A 21139-nucleotide genomic window follows, 5' to 3' on the forward strand; every position below is an offset into this window, starting at 1 on the left:
AGCTAAAATACTAGACAAATTAGTTGTTGTTTATCATTCTGTTTTTGTAGTCATGACAAATAATGTGCCAATGTGCATCCTTAGTACTGAAACAGTACATTTATACAGCACATTTGGAAAGTATTTAGACCCCTTGACTTTTTCCACATTTTGTTACGTTACAGCCTTAAACTAAAAATTGATAAAAATACTTTGTTTTTTATCAATCTACACACAATACCCCATAATGACAAAGCGAAAACAGCTTTTTAGAATTTTAGCAAATGTATTCAAATTTTAAAAACAGAAATACCTCAAGAGTTGCTCTGTGGAGATGGGAGAACCTTCTAGAAGGACAACCATCTCTTCAGCACTCCACCAATCAGGCCTTTATGGTAGAGTGGCCAGACGGAAGGCATTCCTCAGTAAAAAGGCACATGACAGCCCGCTTGGAGTTTGCCAAAAGGCACCTAAAGCGTCTCAGACCATGAGACGCAAGATGAAACCAAGATTGAACTCTTTGGCACCATCCCTACGATGAAGCATGGTGGTGGCAGCATCCCTACGGTGAAGCATGGTGGTGGCACCATCCCTACGGTGAAGCATGGTGGTGGCACCATCCCTACAGTGAAGCATGGTGGTGGCAGCATCCCTACGGTGAAGCATGGTGGTGGCAGCATCATGCTGAGATGTTTTTCAGCAGCAGGGGCTTGGAGACTAGTCAGGATCCAGGGAAAGATGAACGGAACAAAGTACTGAGAGATCCTTGATGAAAACCTCCTCCAGAGCGCTCAGGCTGAGGCGAAGATTCACCTTCCAACAGGACAACGACCCTAAGCACACAGCTAAGACAACGCAGGAGTCGCTTCGGGACAAGTCTCTGAATCTCCTTGAGTGGCCCAGGCAGAGCCCGGACTTGAACCCGATCTAACATCTCTGAGAGACCTGAAAATAGCTGTGCAGCAACGCTCCCCATCCAACCTGACAGAGCTTGAGACGATCTGCAGAGAAGAATGGGAGAAACTCCCCAAATACAGGTGTGCCAAGCTTGTAGCGTCATGCCCAAGAAGACTCGAGGCTGTAATCGCTGCCAAAGGTGATTCAACAAAGTACTGAGTAAAGGGTCTGAATACTTATGTAAATGTGATATTTCAGTTTTTTTATTTTTAAAACATTTGCTAATTTCTGAAAACATGTTTTTGCATTTATCATTAAGGAGTATTGTGTGTAGATTTACGAGGAAAAATAAGAATTTAATCCATTTTAGAATAAGGCTGTAACGTAACAAAATGTGGATAAAATCAAGGGGTCTGAAGACTTTCCGAACGCCCTGTAGATGAAACGGTATAATGAATCGAGAAGACGAGTCAAAAGGACAGTGTCATTGTGGATGCTAATTGGCCTTTTCTTGTCATATTACAAGCTGCAGCTGTTGCCTGTGCCCAACACTACAGACACATTGTTAAACAAATGAAAATGACAAACAAATGAATAACAATCAAACATATTAAACTAATGTGAACCATATTCCATGAATGCGTGCAGGTTATACATTCATTACGGTGTGATGTATGAGTTCACAAAAATACCCTTTTTAAATCATGCAAATTTACATAAATCCATTTGCCAAATTGGTCTAATAATTAACAATTATTGATCGCTATATTTATTGAACAGCTAAGTAACATGCTGTGTATGACAGAGGGGCTGAGCATCATTGATCTCCTATAGAGAGAATATATGTGTTGAAGCACGACAGCCAGCAGAAAACAACCTACAGTATTCATGTTCCATCTGACACTGTTCATATATAGCCCATGAAATGACTTGTTTCCTGTCTCTTATTGATCCACTGTGAAAATTAACTTGTTTGTTTGCGCACACATGACAATCAGGGAATTCAGGACTTCATGAATGTTTCATGATTTAGGAGCAAATGTGGGATGCCTGGGAGACCGTTTGCTCTCAAAGCAATTGAAGATTGATGCTCAGAAACATGCTGGGCGGTAGCCTTTCAAGTTATTGCAAGATAATGGGATCAATGTTTAGAGGATTGAGCGTATATTCACACACTCAGGTCAGAGTCAGGTTCATTCTTAGAATACTAACCAGTCATATTATGGAACAGGTCCATCTGGGAACATGTCTAAGTTTGACTTTATAAGGTGAACAGGATGCTATCAACCCAACTCACCTCTGGTGTTGAAGAGGCGGGACTTCCTACAGCTGTACATAACTTCCTGTTGACATTGCTCTGACCCGGACACGAGGGCCAACAGTTGTTCAGGTGAGGCGCTGTAGTTAAACTTCATAATGTAGGGCTTCTGTAGTGTAGAACCCTGGACCCTGACTGGATCTGTGCTGTTGTGGGTCACTACTGTCCACACCTTGTTCTCTACAACACAACATAGAACAAAACACAAACCTGAAGACATTTTGACCTGTAACATGCTGTACATGATGTGCAGAGCCGGATGGTTGTGTCATTGTGAACCTTTTGATTATAAAACCTTGGATACATTCACAAGCTTTGACTTAGTACAAGCCAATATCCAAATAAACATGTTGAATTAATGATTAGGTTGATTAAAAAGGGGCTTCCTGCAGGTACAGTAATCCACAGTCAAACATAAGACTTTCTGTAGGCTCTCTAACCAAGGGTGAATAGTTTGCATGATTCTATTCATTACCATCCCCACATTTGATGTACTATGGGGGAATTGGTGTTTACCTTGCCTGAGAGAAAATCCTCTTCCACTTTGTGATTATTCACATCCCATGTTGTCAAGCTGAGAGTTATTTACATTTCTAATAGATTCTTTAATTGAGGTCAACCTGAGGCGACTCAATGCAAAATTATTAGGATTTGTAGAGGGCAAAAAAAAAGGCAAACATTGTGATGTTGAGCCAGACTATCAACAGGCAGCCAGCCAGCCACCCAGCCAGCCAGCCACCCACCCAGCCAGCCAGCCAGCCACCCACCCAGCCAGCCAGCCAGCCACCCACCCACCCAGCCAGCCAGCCAGCCAGCCAGCCACCTCCGTAATTACTTAAATGTTGCATTTACCTCCGTAAAGGTCAGAGCTGTAAGCTCTTGACAGCAAGTAATGGATATTGTCTTGAGTGCCAGTGTTGAGGCATCAAGCTCTCATTCCTTTACTCTGTCTGTCAAAAGTCTAAAGCCCTGAAGACATGAGACACAGACTTGAATCAGAGCCTTGATCATTTTGTGTATTCACTTTTTTTCCCCACTTTTTTGTTTTTGAGTAACTTTGCACACTTTTACAAAAATAAGTTATTATTTACAGCAGAGATTTACCCAAATATTTATTTGAAGCTCTCATTGTAACCAAAGGGCAGGTCCATATTGAGTAACCCTAATGATTTTCCACATGATAGCTTGGCTGTCAGTTGTGTTGTGGGTCAAAGCAATGTGATCTGTCAGTGACTGAATCGGATATTGCTTACCAAAACTGGGGGCCCCGGTGGCAGCTCACCTGTCATGTTGCAGTAGACCAGTGTGGGCGCCAGTGGACCACTGCCATCTGGATCAATGGAGAAGTAGCCTGAGGAGCTGCCAGTCAGACGGTAGGCCTCACATGATGCCTCATAGATGGCTACAGAGGAACACAAGGAAACATCATGCCTCAGATGGCTACAGAGAAACACAGGGAAACAGCATGCCTCATCGATGGCTACAGAGGAACACAGGGAAACATGACGTCTCATAGATGGCTACAGAGGAACACAGGGAAACATGACGTCTCATAGATGTCTACAGAGGAACACAGGGAAACATTGTCTCATAGATGACTACAGAGGAACACAGGGAAACATGACGTCTCATAGATGGCTACAGAGGAACACAGGGAAACATTATGTCTCATAGATGACTACAGAGGAACACAGGGAAACATGACATCTCATAGATGGCTACAGAGGAACACAGGGAAACATTACGTCTCATAGATGACTACAGAGGAACACAGGGATACATCATGCTCTCAAATGTCTGACAGAAATTTGATAAGAAAGTTTAAAAATGATTGTATTGGCTAGCATGTAACATAATTGCAAAGTGGCTGGCAAATTTGCCATAGTTCTGAGTGGATATTAGTTGAGAAACTATTAAACACAGACATCTACCTTTGAAAATAGGAATATAATATATGGTACATAAATATATATGCTTTATACATGCTTTATATGAACCTACACATCCAAGTATAACTGACAAAATTATGAAAAACAAGCATAGTAATTTTGAATTCCGTAAAGTGAGTGTGGAAGAGGTGAAAAAAAGTATTGTTGTCTATCAACAATGACAAGCCACCTGGGTCTGACAATCTGGATGGAAAATTACTGAGGATGGTAGTGGACAATATTGAGGATGATAGTGGACTATATTGCCACTCCTATTTGCCATCTCTTCAATCTTAGCCTACAGGAAATAGTGTTCCCTCAGGCCTGGAGGGAAGGAAAAGTCATTCCGCTACCCAAGAATAGCAACGCACCCTTTACTGGCTCAAACAGCCGACCAATCAGCCTGTTACCAACACCAAGTAAACTTTTGGAAAAAAACATACAATGCTATTTCACAGTAAACAAATTAACAAGAGATTTTCTGCATGCTTATAGGGAAGGGCATTCAACATGTCAACAAATGGCTGATGATTGGCTGAGAGAAACTGATAATAAAAAGATTGTGGGAGCTGTTTGCTAGACTTTAGTGCAGCGTTTTGACATTAGAAATAATAATTTGATGATATAAAAACATATATGTTACGGCTTTACATTCCATGATAGTGTATGTTCCAGCAGGTATATCTCTCTGGTCCTCCCAAAACCAATTCCTCCTTTGGCCGCCTCTCCTTCCAAATCTCTGCTGCCAATGACTGGAACGAACTACAAAAATCTCTGAAACTGGAAACACTTATCTCCCTCACTAGCTTTAAGCACCAGCTGTCAGAGCAGCTCACAGATTACGGCACCTGTACATAGCCCATCTATAATTTAGCTCAAACAACTACCTCTTCCCCTACTGTATTTATTTATTTTGCTCATTTGAACCAAATTATTTGTATTTCTACTTTGCACATTCTTCCAATGCAAATCAACCATTCCAGTGTTTTACATGCTATATTGTATTTACGTCGCCACCATGGCCTTTTTTTGCCTTTACCTCCCTTATCTTACCTCATTTGCTCACATCGTATATAGACTTATTTTTCTACTGTATTATTGACTGTATGTTTGTTTTACTCCATGTGTAACTCTGTGTTGTTGTATGTGTCAAACTGCTTTGCTTTATCTTGGCCAGGTCGCAATTGTAAATAAGAACTTGTTTTCAACTTGCCTACCTGGTTAAATAAAGGTGAAATAAAATAAAAATGTAGAGAGTTACCTGTCTAACAGAACACAGAGAGTTCTTTAATGGAAGCCTCACCAACATAATCCAGGTAGAGTCAGGCATTCCCCAGGGCGGCTGTCTAGGCCTCTTACTTTTTTTCAATCTTTACTAATGACCTGCTACTGGCTCTGAGTAAAGCCTGTGCGTCTATGTATGGTGATGACTCTATACTCTACACATGTCAGCTACCACAGCAAGTGAAATCACTTAAAGGGCTGCAGTCAGTATCAGAATTGGTGGCAAGAAATAAGTTAGTGCTAAATATTTCAAAACCTAAAAGCAAAGTCATTTGACTAAAGTCATTCACTAAATCCTAAACCTCAACTACATATTGTAATGAATAATGTGGAAATGTAATGAATAATGTGGAAATTGAGCAAGTTGAGGAGACTAAACTGCTTGGCGTAACCCTGGATGGTAAACTGTTATGGTCAAAACATGTTGATGCAACAGTAGCTAAGATGGGGAGCTGAGAACTGTCCATAATAAAACACTACTCTGTCTTCTTAACAATGATACCAACAGGGCAGGTCCTAGGCCCTAGTTTTCTCACAACTGGAACACTGTCCAGTCATGTGGTCGGGTGCAACAAAGAATAGGGCAGAACAGGGAAGAACAGGGCAGCACTGCTGGCCCTTATATGTACATGGAGAGCTAACATTAATAAAATGCATGTCAATCTCTCCTGGCTCAAAGTAGAGGAGAGATTGACTTTTACAACTATTTGTATATGTGAGAGGTATTGACATGTTGAATGCACCTAGCTGTCTGACACCCATGCATACCCCACAAGACATGCCACCAGAGGTCTCTTCACAGTCCCCAAATCCAGAACAAACTATGGAAGGCGCACACAGTACTACATAGAGCCATGACTACATGGAACTCTCTTCCACATCAGGTAACTGATGCAAGCAGCAGAATCAGGAAAAAAAAACTGACAAAAAAAACACCTTATGCACTCTACACACACATTCACATGGATTTTGTGTTGTAGATATGTGGTAGTAGAGTAGTGGCCTGAGGGCACACACTTAACGTGTTGTGAAATCTGTTGTGAATGTATTGTAATGTTTTGAAAATTGTGAAACTGCCTTGATTTTTTTTTTGGACCCCAGGAAGAGTAGCTACTGCCTACGTAGGAACTAATGGGGATTGATAATACATAGAAATACAATTGGACCTTGTCATACTAATGTTGTCGCCTTTCCATATTGCATATGTCATATTGCACACATATGCATACTGTAACTAAGAAAAGGTAGCAAGCCAGACACCATTATACATTAAAAAGAGTATGTTTGAAGTAAGTGGGCGCATTTTCAATCATGTGGTGCACATTCATATCAAGGTACACTGCATCCGCTGGCGAATAAACAAGAAATCAGTATTCAGGAGCAGAGGGTTCTGAGAGCGCTCAGTGGTGAATATCGAAAAGGGTATCTGTACATGTCTGGAGACGACAGACGAGAGGAGAAACTTCCATGTGTCAGACTGAGGATCTTGATGTACAACTAACAGGGATTACCTCGAGACCCAGATAGTTAAGCCAGGGGACTGATCACTACAGGTTCCCTCTGGCTTTAAACCATTTCATGTTGTTACCCCTTTGAATTACACTTCATAAGGAGGGCAGCACATGGATAACAGCTCTATGTGATTGTGAGATACATTTAAATATAGTGCATATCCTGTCATGGGGTGTATTGTGCAGTATTGTCAAGAACACATTTGAGAAAGGAGTGGTGAGTGTTACTGTAAGGTACTGTATATAGTGTAGCTAAGAAGAGCAGGCGGGGACTCACAGTTGTGGCAGGTGGCTCCAGTGTATCCTGTCCCAGAGCAGTCGCAGTAGAAGCAGCTCCAAGACTGGGAACACTGCCCTCCATGTTCACAGAAGTTGGGCAGACATCTGGAGATAGGCAACAGCAGAAATATACATGACGTTGTCATGTACAAAGATATCTATACTATGCATGGGCAAATGCCAGTGTGTTCATAATGAAACATTAACAAAACATTCTAAAGGTAGAGAATCAACTGCAAATCTGTTTTTACAATGTCAGAGATTGATGATATACTGTACATATACTAGTTATTTGTTTTAAAGATTCTAAACTTGTTTTCCCAGTAATAAACACAAACAATCACACAACGAAAAGTCTTCGAAGGATAAAGTGTTGGCAAACAAAGAAATGCAATCAAAGCCCAAACACAGATCTCACAATCCTTTCTGTAAAGACGGGTCAACATGTGATTTGTCTTGGTGTCCAGGCCTACTATCCTGAACCTTGTATTATCCGCTAAGGAGACTCCCTCCCGATACATTTTTCATTGCCTTGTCATTATCAAGGCACGGTCTGACACCCGAGTACTCAAGAGGTGAGAGGACAGTTTGTGCATTTTTCTTTTGCCGTTGTTTATTTATGATTTACAAGACCGCTCGGTAAATCCCAAATTAATTGGTACCCCTCAAACTCAGATTGGCAACTGGTAAACAAACACAGTACTGTGTTATTATGTTTGAAAAAAAATAAACGGCAGCATAATCACATCAAACCCAGAACATGTGTTTATGGGATTTGAACACCCAGCGCTTCACAGAAATTCCTCTGCTAACCACAATTTCCTGATTAATAGTATTCTCCTCAAGCCTCCTTCAGTTTTGCGTAATTGCCCGGCTTTCAAGCACGCAGCTATACAAGCAGGCATCTACAATTTCATACACTGTCGTCTTTCTCCCATGAATTGCTATGGACCGGAGTGACCGCGGCGTGGATAAGGTGACAAGCCGTGGTTTCATTACCGTAGTACTGTTTCTATTGTTGTGTTCACGGCTGCCCTCACAGGTCATGAAATTAGAAGCCGCGGCACAGAAGTGAACACTTGCAAAAAAACTGTCGTCATGAAATTTGATTGGACACAGAGAAAAGAAGATTAGCACTCGTAAAGGTTAATCTTCCAATCCTTTTAATGAAGCATAGTTCTGGTAGTTACATCAAGACACGCCACTCTGATGGACGATGACACATTTCCAACCGTCTGCTTGCACTAGCCTCCCTAAATAATATTGCATGGCAGTGAAATCTACAACACATTCAGCGTACTCTTTGAGGAAGGCTCCATGAGAGGCAGCCAATACACACAGACAGCTGTTTTGTTGTCACCAAGATTCTCATTTCCTCTTTTTACAAATTCTATTGCTTTAACTAACATCAACTAACATTTAATCTGTACTTGTTCCACACACTCCAACGGCATCTCAATCTGCCGGTTCGCATTCCGAACAGAACAATCAGGTATAGCTGTGATCTGACATCAGAGGTAGGATTCCCCTCAGGGTGAATACAAGGAGAAACGCCTGCTCTCTTGTTTGTCTCCTCCCTGTAAGTGTTCCCGTGTTTCCACAACCTTGCCATGACATCCATTCAGCGTGTACTAATTCCACCCATTGGTCCCACAACAGAGTGGGGCAATAAGGGAATGAGAGGACGCCCCGCGCCACACAGGAAGCATCTTGTTAGCAGGGCCCTCAACCAGGATGATGAGGCTACAGTACCAGGCTCCATTGCATGGTCTAATTGGCTGAGCCTATCTGTAAGGCTATCTCTATTGGCTGTGGTGGAGAGAATAAATGCCGTTTTGTTTTAGTTTCCAAACACACCAAAATTTGGGGATTGGTATAACGTAATTTACTTGGTATAACGTCTGCAGAAACCCTAAAGTCCAACCTGTCATGGATGCCACATGTGTCAAACTGCAGCTCCTTGTAGTCTCCTAGTCGTCCTTGGTGCACCAGGTTCAGGTCCATGGGCTGGCTGTTGATGGAGAAGAGACGCATGCACCCCTGGAACGCCAATGTGGGGTTCTCACAGCCTGAGACGTTCAGAGACGGACAACCTGTGACACAGATTGAAAAACTGTTGCAAAATCGTCATATTTTCATAATCCAGCATTTCCTGTATACATCTTTAGATAATGTCTTCAGAAGCTGCACCAAAACCTGACCACCAAGACCTGGTCTCATGAGACAGTTATGCAGACAACAAGTGTGTGGCCTTACCTCCGAAGTAGAGGCTGTCTCCTGCCTCCATGTGGTCTCCCAGCTCCATAGTTGAGGACGGCTCATTGTCCAGAGTCATGGTGACCTGGAGACCTCGGGAGCTGAGACTCGCAGAGTGCCACAGTCCATCATTCACTCTGTGACCTGTGGACACAGCGAGGTGTTGTTTCTGTGCATGTCACATTTCAATGAGACACCACCAATCTCTATTACAGGCTTATCAGACATCACTCGCAGGTTCTTTCAGGGACTGTTGATATTACCCATCTCCAACATCTCCAACATGGGTAATATTTCAGATTACGTTGTTCGTGCTAGGCCTACATATTGCAAATCAGAGCCTGTCATTGGCTGTGTGATCTATGGTCACGTGCTACGACATACTACACTGTACTATGAAGAGAAGAGGACATGGAAATACAAATGAATGACTATGTGGTTGGTCAGATTGAAGCTAAATCATTGCCAGAGGACAGAACGTAATGCTGTGACTGTACTGGTGGTTATTGTTGGATGAAACATTGATTTGGCCGTCGGTACCAACTCAAAATAGACCTACAGTAACAGTGGATTGTGGGATATTAATTTTGATTGTCCTTTATAGTGAAAGGCTTTCCAAGCTGTGGCGGTCTTTCTGTGGGTCTATAATTCCCTCTGTGCCTGCCATCTGCTGAAAGTCTGGGCTCTGCAATCCAATGTAATTCTACATGTTATTTCTGTCTGACTGCAATCCTGCAGAACTGGCATCCAAAATACAAGATATAAAGGATGGCATTTTAACTCAAACCATTCAAAGAAGATGAAGCGTCCTCTGAGTTTATAGGGGGCAAAAGATAATAGAAATGATGTAGATGAAATGTGCAAAACCAAACACAGATGGTCTCCGCCTGGATGAAGGATGAGTTTTTCACTGTCTGCCTGTTTCACTGGAATGAAGAGCCTTTTATACTCTGAGTCCCCATAGACAGAACCACTGATTCCAGCATAGAGTGGGCCTGGGTCAGCTAGACTAGGGGCTGTTGGCCCTCACCGGTGGAGACCTCTTCTTTCTGCTGGGCTGACATGTGGTGGGTCAGGCGCAGCCGACTGTTGCTGATCTGCAGCTCCAGTCGCTGGGGCTCCAGGGCCAGCCGGGTGGAGAGCAGTAGCCCATCTGGGTTCCACGTTCTGAACTGGAAACGCACAGCGAAGCCCCCTGAAGCAGACAGCGTGGCCGGGAGCGACAGGAAGCTGCTGCTGGAGCTCAGGAAGGTAGTGGACACCAGCTGGGGCTCAGAGCACGAGAAGGTCACGTTGCCCTGGTGACACACACAGAGCACACATATGACGGAATGATTTACACACCATCATCAACATGATGAATAGATAATGAATCTCACGTTGGGTTTACTGTATGTTCATCTGAGCAGAATGACAAACAGTGGGCTGGTAAAGGTAGGTATCAACTGAATATGGTACTTAGATAACTAAATTGCCTGTAAGAACCCCAAAAATTATTGAGAATGCCATATAAAGCCAAATGACTATCTGAAATGTAAAAGGTGCATTACAAGACCACCACAAATGCAGAAATGTAATACAATATCAAACTATGACATTTCTGAGTTTCTCCACTCCAATCTAGGTCAGCCGTCAGGTGGGCAAAGAAAGAACACACTAATTCCAAGTGGTCCAGAGGCCTTGTGTGGTACATGGAGCTAAAGAGCAGCCATGTCAATTGAGGTCAGCGGCCCATCAATCCCAGAGCCTCAGAGGCAGGGAAGAGCAATCGGCAGCACTTGACTCTCAATGTGATCCCTCGCCACCAGACCACCACCTCAGGTGCTATTCCACATTGAAATTCCATTACGGATTCCATCATGGCAGTCAGTGAGCAAAATTGCTCACTTTCTCAATTGTAAGTAAAGGCCTTTTAACATAGCAATCAGAATTTCAAGGGAAAAAAAAGTGCCTGTGATACAATTATGTGGCACTTAGGCTTCTGTCTGATTTGATGGGGAGGAGGGGGGGGGGGGGGGGGAGTCTATTCATGTGTTTAGAATTAATGACATAGGAGTGAGGGTCAGATATAACTTAAACGGTAGAGAGAATATAGATTGGTTTTCTCACTCAATGTTTTCCTCTACGGACAGAAAGCTATGTGACTAACTCAAATACAAATGTGATTAAACATAGTCGAATCACATTGTAGGCAAACGTGAAATCTCACTGCAACAGTGCAATTAAAACAGTCTGAGTTCACAGAGGCCTTGGTTGATTAACTACTTTGTCCCCATACTATTTTAAAGGATGTACTAATAATCTATGGTATGGTTGGTTGACAATGGTTGTCATACCACGCTGTAGATCTGAGGCTTGCGTCGCTTGGCTAGGTCGATGATGTTGATCCCATTGTAGTAGAGGTTCTCCATGCAGCCATGGAAGTTCTTCCTCAGGAAGGTACCAGGCTTACCTGGCAGTGGGATGCCCCCGAAGCTGAGCTTTGATGAGGAAAAAGGGTGAAACGTTGACATCACTATTAAACGTAAACAGGATTAATTAAAATTGCCACAATTAGTAAGTTAACTTGGTTGAACTATTTACTTGGTCTGAAGTGTCTGACTATTCTACAGTAAGGTGTTTGGATAGACACACCTCATAGTCCACCTCCAGGGAGTCTCCTTCCCCCTTGGTCCTGAAGTGCTGTGTGTGGGTGTCCACGGTGAGGTTGACCTGCTTGTTGAAGCGCTCGATGAGGACAGAGTGCCAGTGCTGGTCGTCCAGAAGACTGCTGAGAGTGACCGCAACACGCCCACTGCTGAACCGCAGCCGTGTGTCATCTGAAGACAGACAACAGACAGAGAGCAAGATAATATGGTTACTTTGATATAGATCATAAAACAGTCCAGTATATTGAGGAAAGAAGAAGTCTCCTTGTGTCCTGTTACACATGACCTTTGACTCCTTGACCTCTGCGAGATGACCTTTACCAGGTTGAGGTAGAGGGCCAACATGCCCCGGTGTGACTAACTCACCCAGGTTGAGGTAGAGGGCCAGCCTGCCCCGGTGTGACTAACTCACCCAGGTTGAGGTAGAGGGCCAGCCTGGCCCGGTGCAGCTCCAGTGTGATGTAGTTGCCCCTCTGACCCTCTCCATGGAGCAGCACCCCCTCAGCCTGGCGGCTCTTGAAGCGCAATGAGATCACATCCTTCACCGTGCTCATGGACTTCTGGTTAAACCGGTAGAGCAGGGAACTTCTGCCATCAAAGTCTGCCACGTCTGATTCTGAAGGCAATCAACAGATAGTTAAACGGTTTGGCACAAAGAGCCTATTATGAACAGACTACTATAGCTCTCTGCACTTCATACCTATGAAGGAAATGCTAGTGTCTACATCAATGGTAGTATTTAAATGTACACTGAACAAAAATATAAAAGCAACATGTAAAGTGTTGGTTCCGTGTTTCATGAGCTGAACTAAAAGATCCCAGAAATGTTCCATAAACACAAAAATCTTATTTCTCTCAAATCTTGTGCACAGAATTGTTTACACCTGACAGGTGTGGCATATCAAGAAGCTGATTAAACAGCATGATCATTACACAGGTGCGCCTTGTGCGGGGAACAGAAAAGGACACTCTAAAATGTGCAGTTTCGTCACACAACACAATGCCTCATAAGTCTCAAGTTTTGAGGGAGTGTGCAATGTGTCGTGTGGGGGAGCGGTTTGCTGGTGACAACGTTGTGAACAGAATGCCGCATGGTGGCGGTGGGGTTATGGTATTGGCAGGCATAAGCTACGGACAACAAAAACAATTCCTTTTTATCTATGGCAATTTGAATTCACAGCGATACCGTGATGAGATCCTGAGGCCTTTGTTGTACCACTCATCCGCCGCCATCACCTCATGTTTCAGCATGATAATGCATGGCCCCATGTCGCAATTCCTGGAAGCTGAAAATGTCCCAGTTCTTCAGTGGCCTGCATACTCACCAGACATGTCACGCATTGAGCATTTTTGGGACGCTCTGGATTGACTTGTACAACAGCGTGTTCCAGTTCCTGCCAATATACACCAACTTTGCACAGCCATTTAATAAGAGGAGTGGGACAACATTCCACAGGCCCCAATCAACAGCCTGATCAACTCTTTGAGAAGTGTTCTGCTGCATGAGGCAAATAGTGGTCACACCAGATACTGACTGGTTTTCTGATCCATGCCCCTACCCTTTGTTTTAAGGTACACTATACAGTATATACAAAATTATTGAGACACGCCTTCAAATTAGTAAATTTGGCTATTTCAGCCACACCCGTTGTTGTATAAAATCGAGCACACTGCCATGCAATCTCCATAGACAAATGTTGGCAGTAGAATGGTCTTACTGAAGAGCTCATTGACTTTCAACATGGCACTGTCATAGAATGCCACCTTTCCAACAAGCCAGTTTGTCAAATTTCTGCCCAGCTAGAGCTGCCCCGGTCAACTGTAAGTGATGTTATTGTGAATTGGAAACGTCTAGGAGCAACAACGGTTCAGCCGCAAAGTGGTAGGCCACACAAGCTCACAGATGGAATCGCAGAGTGCTGAAGCGCGTAGCGTGTAAAAATCATCTGTCCTCATTTGCAACACACTACCGAGTTCCAAACTGCCTCTGGGGGCAATGTCAGCATAAAAACTGTTTGTCGGGAGCTTCATGAAGTGGGTTTCCATGGCCGAGCAGCCTCACACAAGCCTAAGATCACCATGAGCAATGCCAAGTGTCAGCTGGAGTTGTGTAAAGCTTGCCCCCATTGGACTCTGGAGCAGTGTGAATGTGTTCTCTGGAGTGATGAATCACGCTTCACCATCTGGCAATCGAAAGGAGGAATCTGGATTTGGTGGATGCCATGAGAACGCTACCTGCCCGAATGTACAGTACCATCTGTAAAGTTTGGTAGAGGAGCAATAATGGTTTGGGGCTGTTTTTCATCCCTTAGTTCCAGTGAAGGGAAATCTTAAAGCTACAGCATTCGATGACATTCTTGACGATTCTATGCTTCCAACTTTGTGGCAACAGTTTGAGGAAGGCCCTTTCCTGTTTCAGATTCCACCGTGCACAAAGCGAGGTCCATACAGAAATGTTGTTGAGATCGATGTGGAAGAACTTGACTGGCCAGCACAGAGCCCTGACATTAAGTACATCGAACACCTTTGGGATGAATTGGAAAGCCGACTGCGAGCCAGCCGACCTTACTAAAGCTTGTGGCTGAATGGAAGCAAGTCCCCACAGCAATGTCCCAACATCTAGTGGAAAGCCTTCCCAGAAGAGTGGAAGCTATTATAGCAGCAAAGGGTGGACCAACTCCATATTAATGCCCATGATTTTGCAATGAGATGTTCGATGAGCAGGTGTCCACATACTTTTGGTAATGTAGTGTACTTGGTTTTTACCTGCATTAAGTACTAATTTCAGTTCAACAAAGGCTTTCTGCAGGGCAATAAAGGCAGATTGAAACTCTGACAGAGCTTTATCAGCTGTGGGAGCAATAGCATACACCACAGTGTCATCTCTATACACTATAAAGTTACAATTTTGTACAGATAAATGAATATCGTACATTTAAATATTGAAAAGAACCGGACCAAGAATCGATCCCTGTGGGACACCTTTTGTTATGTCCATAAAACATGATTTAACACCATCAGTAAATACTCATTCACATACATGTTTGTTTGAACTCATCCAAGATTGATTTAGACTGTATTTGTCTTACAGGCCACATACACTACAACAACAAAAGTATCTGTGACCAACAGATGCATATCTGTATTCCCAGTCATGTGAAATCCATAGATTAGGGCCAAATTAATGTTTCAATTGACTGATTTCCTTATATGAACGGTAACTCTTGTAAAATCTTTGAAATTGTTGCATTGTTGCGTTTATATATTTTTTCAGTATATATTATGCTGGAAGCCATTTCCGTGTGTAACTGGATAGGGAAAATCTCTGACATAGACTTGTTATTTTTCTTAGATAATTGCAGTATCTAGCTCTTGTGCTCGCTCACCCCTTTCGGTCATACACAATTGATTCCTGTAAGTGCTCAAAAAGGCAAGTTATTAGTTTGCCATAGGGAGAATTGTCAGCCTTACCCATTGAATTTATTCACTGAGAGACCTGGAGTACATTCATCTCTATTTACAATATCCATTAATGTAATGACATGAACATTGCAGAATAAAAATAAAAAAACTCTCTTTTTCATCTCTCTCCCTCACTCGCTCTTTTCTCTCTGTGTCATGAATTGATCGACCTATTTTATAGTTCAAAATGAAGATGTGTATTGCCCCTCCTTTTATTTACTGTACTTTGAGCTGCATTTATTAGCAGAGCATCCAACATGAATACAGGGATCATGCTGTGGAACCATTCGGCATGATGAAAGTGCTCACTCAAGGATAATTCTAACTGTCCAGTAATACACTAATGATATATATATTAGTATGATGGTAATTCACATGTTGATCAGAGTATTTACATTTATTGTTGGAGCTAGTAACTTCAGCATTTTGCTGCACCTGTTGTAACACCTGCAAAATCTGTGTACACGGCCAAGAAACGTTAATTTAATTAGATTGATTAATTTAGCATTACCCTGGATCTCAACTGGCATGCCTGCCTGGCTGTTACTGTCTGTCTCTATTGGTCGGCATTTTACTTTAATAATTTGTGATAAAAGAGAGAATTGCATCAATATCAAAATCCTATCTACTATATTTCTGCAGTTGTCCTCAAACATCCTGCTTTCATTCAAGGTTATACACAGAAGTAGGGTGTTCTGGATGTAATGGGTGGAGGGGCTACTTACTGTAGGCATTATGATATTAGCTGAACGTGTTTGGTCTGAATGTGAGGGATGGTGGTCTGATCACTCACTGTAGGCACAGCCTATATGGTCTGAATGTAAGGGCTGGTGGACACTTTAATGTAAGCACTGTTTATATGGTCTGAATGTAAGGGATGGTGGTCTGATCACTCACTGTAGGCACTGCCTATATGGTCTGAATGTAAGGAATGGTGGTCTGATCACTCACTGTAGGCACTGCCTATATGGTCTGAATGTAAGGGATGGTGGTCTGATCACTCACTGTAGGCACTGCCTATATAGTCTGAATGTAAGGGCTGGTGGTCACTTTAATATAAGCACAGCCTATATGGTCTGAATGTAAGGGATGGTGGTCTGATCACTCACTGTAGGCACTGCTTATATGGTCTGAATGTAAGGGCTGGTGGTCTGATCACTCACTGTAGGCACTGCCTATATAGTCTGAATGTAAGGGCTGGTGGTCACTTTAATATAAGCACATCCTATATGGTCTGAATGTAAGGGATGGTGGTCTGATCACTCACTGTAGGCACTGCTTATATGGTCTGAATGTAAGGGCTGGTGGTCTGATCACTCACTGTAGGCACAGCCGTAGACCTCCACTCTGAGTCCCACCCAGCCACTGGGGTTCCAGTCCAGGGGGACGAAGCGCAGGAAGCGGCCTCTGATAGAGTGGGACAACTTGTGGTGGACGACACCGTCAGCATTCACATTCCCCACAAACCTCTGCAGACAGATGGAGAGAGGAGGAAGAGAGTAGGGAGGAGAAAGAGAGTAAGGAGAGAGAGGAGTAAGAGGAGAGGGAGAGGAGAACAGGCAGCAGGGAAACGCCAACAAAAATATATAAATACGTATTTAATATATACACTACGGTCAAAAGTTAAAGAACACCTACTCATTCAAGGGTTTTCATTTTCCTTAATTTGACTATTTTCTGCATTTTATAATAATAGTGAATACGTCAAAACTATTAAATAGCACATATGGAATCATGTTGTAACCAAAAAAGTGTTAAACAAATCAAAATATATATTATATGTGAGATTCTTCAAATAGCCACCCTTTGCCTTGATGACAGCTTTGCACACTCATGGCATTCTCTCCACCAGCTTCATGAGGTAGTCACCTGGAATGCATTTCAATTAAGACATGTGCCATCTTAAAAGTTAATCTGTGGAATGTATTTCCTTCTTAACCCTTGTGTAGACTTAACATTCTCTATACTCCCCTTGTCCTAAGTGTCAAAAATGACCTACCTTCACTGCACCCCTATAATAAAGCAGCTTAATTGAATTTGAAAACCCAAATCTATTTTGCATGAAGAAACCACCTGTCAAACTTGGTGAACATCTGGGTTGTCCGTCTTCACAATGCAGAAAGATTGCATTTAAATCAGTGGAAACCACTCATTTTTATTACAACACACCTGTCATGATTGTTTTCTTTACTAAAGTAGAGGTTTATTGTTAGTACTGCTAAAGGTACTGCATAGGTGTAAACATAATTTTTTTAGCAAGAGATAGCACTTGTAAAGCCTAAGAAAGTAGCCGAAATGTGCAGAAAGTAGTTTCAAATGCATTTTATTGAAGAGAAACTTGAACTTTATTTGGCAACATAGTGATAAATTCTTATATACTGTACAATGAGGAATTCAACTACAAAATACTAGTCTTCTACCATTTTTTGAGCCAATGCTCACACCCACAAGGTGTAAAAACAACAACAATAAATAAGAATAAAATAATAGAGATTCAAAACAAAAACGTGAAGAACATGAATCAATCAACTCTAATTAGCACATGTAGGACAATATGCAAGAGTGTGTGCATGGACTTTGCAGATATATTTCCTTCTTTGGGGGGCATAATTGGCATCTCCTCCTCTTGCCTGCCCCAGCTGCAGCCTCAAGTGGATCAGGACAAGATTCAGCCCCCTGAACAGCTTTCACAAGCACTGCAGAGGCTGATGGGTTGAACTTGTTCCATACTACAAAGTTATTGTATGAGGACACATCAATAATGTTATGGAAGATGACCAGGGGCCAGTCATCCTCATGCAGCTGTAAATTCATATTACCTTGTCCAGGTTGTCCACGCCTCCTTTGTTGTGGTTGTTGTCCAGCATGATGGCGGGCTTCCTGTCGTCGAAGATCACTGATCTCAGCCGTTTTGTGCAATGTGCTCAGGAGGACCACATTCATGTTCCTCTTCGGGAGGAAAGAAACTAGAGTGATGGTGAAGGCAAACTTTGATGAGAAGGCCTCTCTCCCCCTTGTTGTGAGGAGTGCAGGGGGGAGCTCAGACTTGTTCTTTCTAACTGTGCCAACCATGGTGATCCTCCTCTTCAGGAGCTGCTGGTTGAGTTCAATCAGTAGCACACAATCTCAATTTCTCATTGTGTGTGTGTGTGGTTTTTGTGGTGTGTAAATGATTTGATAACTGCCGGGTCAAAAATGACCCTAAGACAATCTATGTACCCTGGTGGTGTACAGCTTTAATGGAAATATGAACTAAGGCGATGTTTCACTTTTTCTAATGTTGTGGGTCACCCTAGGAAAAAATATAATCATTGTGATATTTCCATGTTTTATTTGTTCTCATGATCAATTAGCCTTTAAAATTATAAACTTGTATTAGCTAACACAACGTGCCATTGGAACACCGGAGTGATGGTTGCTGATAATGGGCCCCTGTACGCCGATGTAGATTTTCCATTAAAAATCAGCCGTTTCCAACTACAATAGTTATTTACAACATTAACAATGTCTACACTGTATTTCTGATCAATTTGATGTTATTTTAATGGACACATTTCTTTTGCTTTTCTTTAAAAAACAAGGACATTTTTAAGTGACTCCAAACGTTTGAACGGTAGTGTATACTATACAGGAAAAAGGAAAATCTTGAGGGAACTGTGTTCTTTAAACAAAACCGGAGAGCAATTACAGCTCTGTTATCAAGTGAGTCAATGTTAACCACGTATGTCTGAACTGACCTTGTATCTTGTCTAGGAAAATGCCTTTCAGCCATGAATTGAAAAGGGTTTTGTGTCTTCTAGGACAAATGTTTGGATCGTAAATATAAATGGATGTAGTTCCCACGAAATGGGAAAGGTATGAAACATTACTATGTTGCGACGAAGCAAAACTCTCTCCAAATGACTCTGCCTTAATATGAAAAAGATCACATGTGTTGCGTGGGTCATGTTGCGTGGGTTGGAATGGTGAGAATTTCCACCAGTGCACGACCACACTACTCAGAGGGGGGGGGGGGGGGGGGGGGGGGCACTGTGGCAAGTAGTGACTGTGAAGAAGAAAATAAAAATGGTACCACATATCGTCTGCTCCCAGGGAGATAAAAATGACCTTTCTCTGAGAATGTGAGATGTCATTATTCTTCTTCATTTCCATCCCCCTATCCCTGTAACCTCCACTGCATCAACAACCTGTATTGGGAGGCTGAGGGTGATGAACGGAGTGAAAGAGAAGGAGAGAGTAGAGAAAAAAAAATAAAAGAAACTGGGATGACAGATCACAAGCGACCGTCATAACGGATTCAAGGCAGGTGACGAACTAAATGGATAATGATGTGTATCACAGAGTAAAGGAAAGATGGATTGTTGACACTGGGGCTCCAGACTTTGTGAATAGTCCAACAGGGTCATTAATTCACTTCTCCCTGCAGTTGAAAACACAAAAGCACATGGGGAGGTAGTATAAGAGGCACAAATTACACACACACACACGGAATGCATGCAGTAGAATGGAGGTGGAGTGTCACCTCTCTGAAGGAGAGTACATAAAGACTGGTCTCTTGGTAGACAAAGAGACAGTCCTGCAAGTCAACTATTTAGGCTGTTATTGTGATTTATGCACATGCTTTTCTGAGTCCATTTAAGTGGAGCCTGGTGACAGTATTTTAGAAGAGGTGCAAGCTAAGCACTTACAAATGCATTGTAACTCATGTCTATGCAAGATAAGCATTTGGAAACTCGCTAGGGTTTACTCATCCATTCAGACCATGCAGGCTACTGCAATGCATATCCTCCACAATGTAAAGTAACTTATTTAGCTAATTAAATTAGAAAATTGTTTGCTTCACCAAAATATGGCAAAATATATTTCTCAATATCCATGAGATGATTACAGCAATTTACCACAATAACCACCAAACACAGGCCTACTATTATTATTAGAGAAAAATCAGCTAAACTAACCCTTATATCCTTCAGGCAGGCAGTAGAGTACAGTAGCTACTACAGTAGCTCAAACTATAATAGTTGAGGTTTTCTGCACAGAATATCGACCAGGATAAAGCCAGAGTTTAGAAGAAATAGTGAAATGGTATTTGATGACAAATAAATGTCTCCTCTTTATTGCAATTCCAGATAATTGCTTTCCAGGGAGGAACAGTGTGTAGACCTTTTGTTTTTCAGTATTTATATAATACCTGTGAGGAAGTAACAAACGGATGGACCCTGAAATAATTCCTATTTTTTTCAAGGGAAAACAGCTGAAACTGAGCTCATCCAGTCAAAACAATTAAATCTCTTATTTCCCAAAGGTAGTTTGACTGGACATTAAATTATTCCCTTGATTGCAATCAATAGTTGAGTTGTACTTCATAAGGTGTCAATATATCCATTTCCTATGTAGATCGTCACAGCACTCCAAGATGACATGTTCTTTTCCAGGTTAGAGGTTCTGTCCAATTATTGTGCAGATGTAAACCAGAATATCTGGAACTCTTGAGAGGACAAAAGACCTCCCATTGGACCAGAGCTTCATGTTAGTCACTGTCCACATAAACAGCTCCTAACCCCACAGTGACTTGAT

General features: G+C 42.3%; 1 protein-coding gene across 1 annotated transcript in view; it reads right to left on the reverse strand.

The window, feature by feature from the left end:
* Positions 1–21139, reverse strand: part of LOC110502152 (contactin-associated protein-like 5) — a 104628-nt gene that overhangs the window by 16721 nt on the left and 66768 nt on the right. The window contains exons 4-13 of the mRNA XM_036959343.2: positions 16884–17031; positions 12513–12716; positions 12087–12271; positions 11789–11932; positions 10483–10750; positions 9453–9596; positions 9121–9289; positions 7195–7301; positions 3477–3596; positions 2174–2374 (exon numbers count right to left, since the gene is read on the reverse strand). Coding sequence (XP_036815238.2) covers positions 2174–2374; positions 3477–3596; positions 7195–7301; positions 9121–9289; positions 9453–9596; positions 10483–10750; positions 11789–11932; positions 12087–12271; positions 12513–12716; positions 16884–17031 — 1690 coding nt within the window. The remainder of the gene's footprint in view (positions 1–2173; positions 2375–3476; positions 3597–7194; positions 7302–9120; positions 9290–9452; positions 9597–10482; positions 10751–11788; positions 11933–12086; positions 12272–12512; positions 12717–16883; positions 17032–21139) is intronic.

The sequence above is a fragment of the Oncorhynchus mykiss genome, chromosome 22 (genome assembly GCF_057628025.1).
Source record: "Oncorhynchus mykiss isolate SJ-2025 chromosome 22, ASM5762802v1, whole genome shotgun sequence".
Taxonomy (NCBI): Eukaryota; Metazoa; Chordata; class Actinopteri; order Salmoniformes; family Salmonidae; genus Oncorhynchus; species Oncorhynchus mykiss.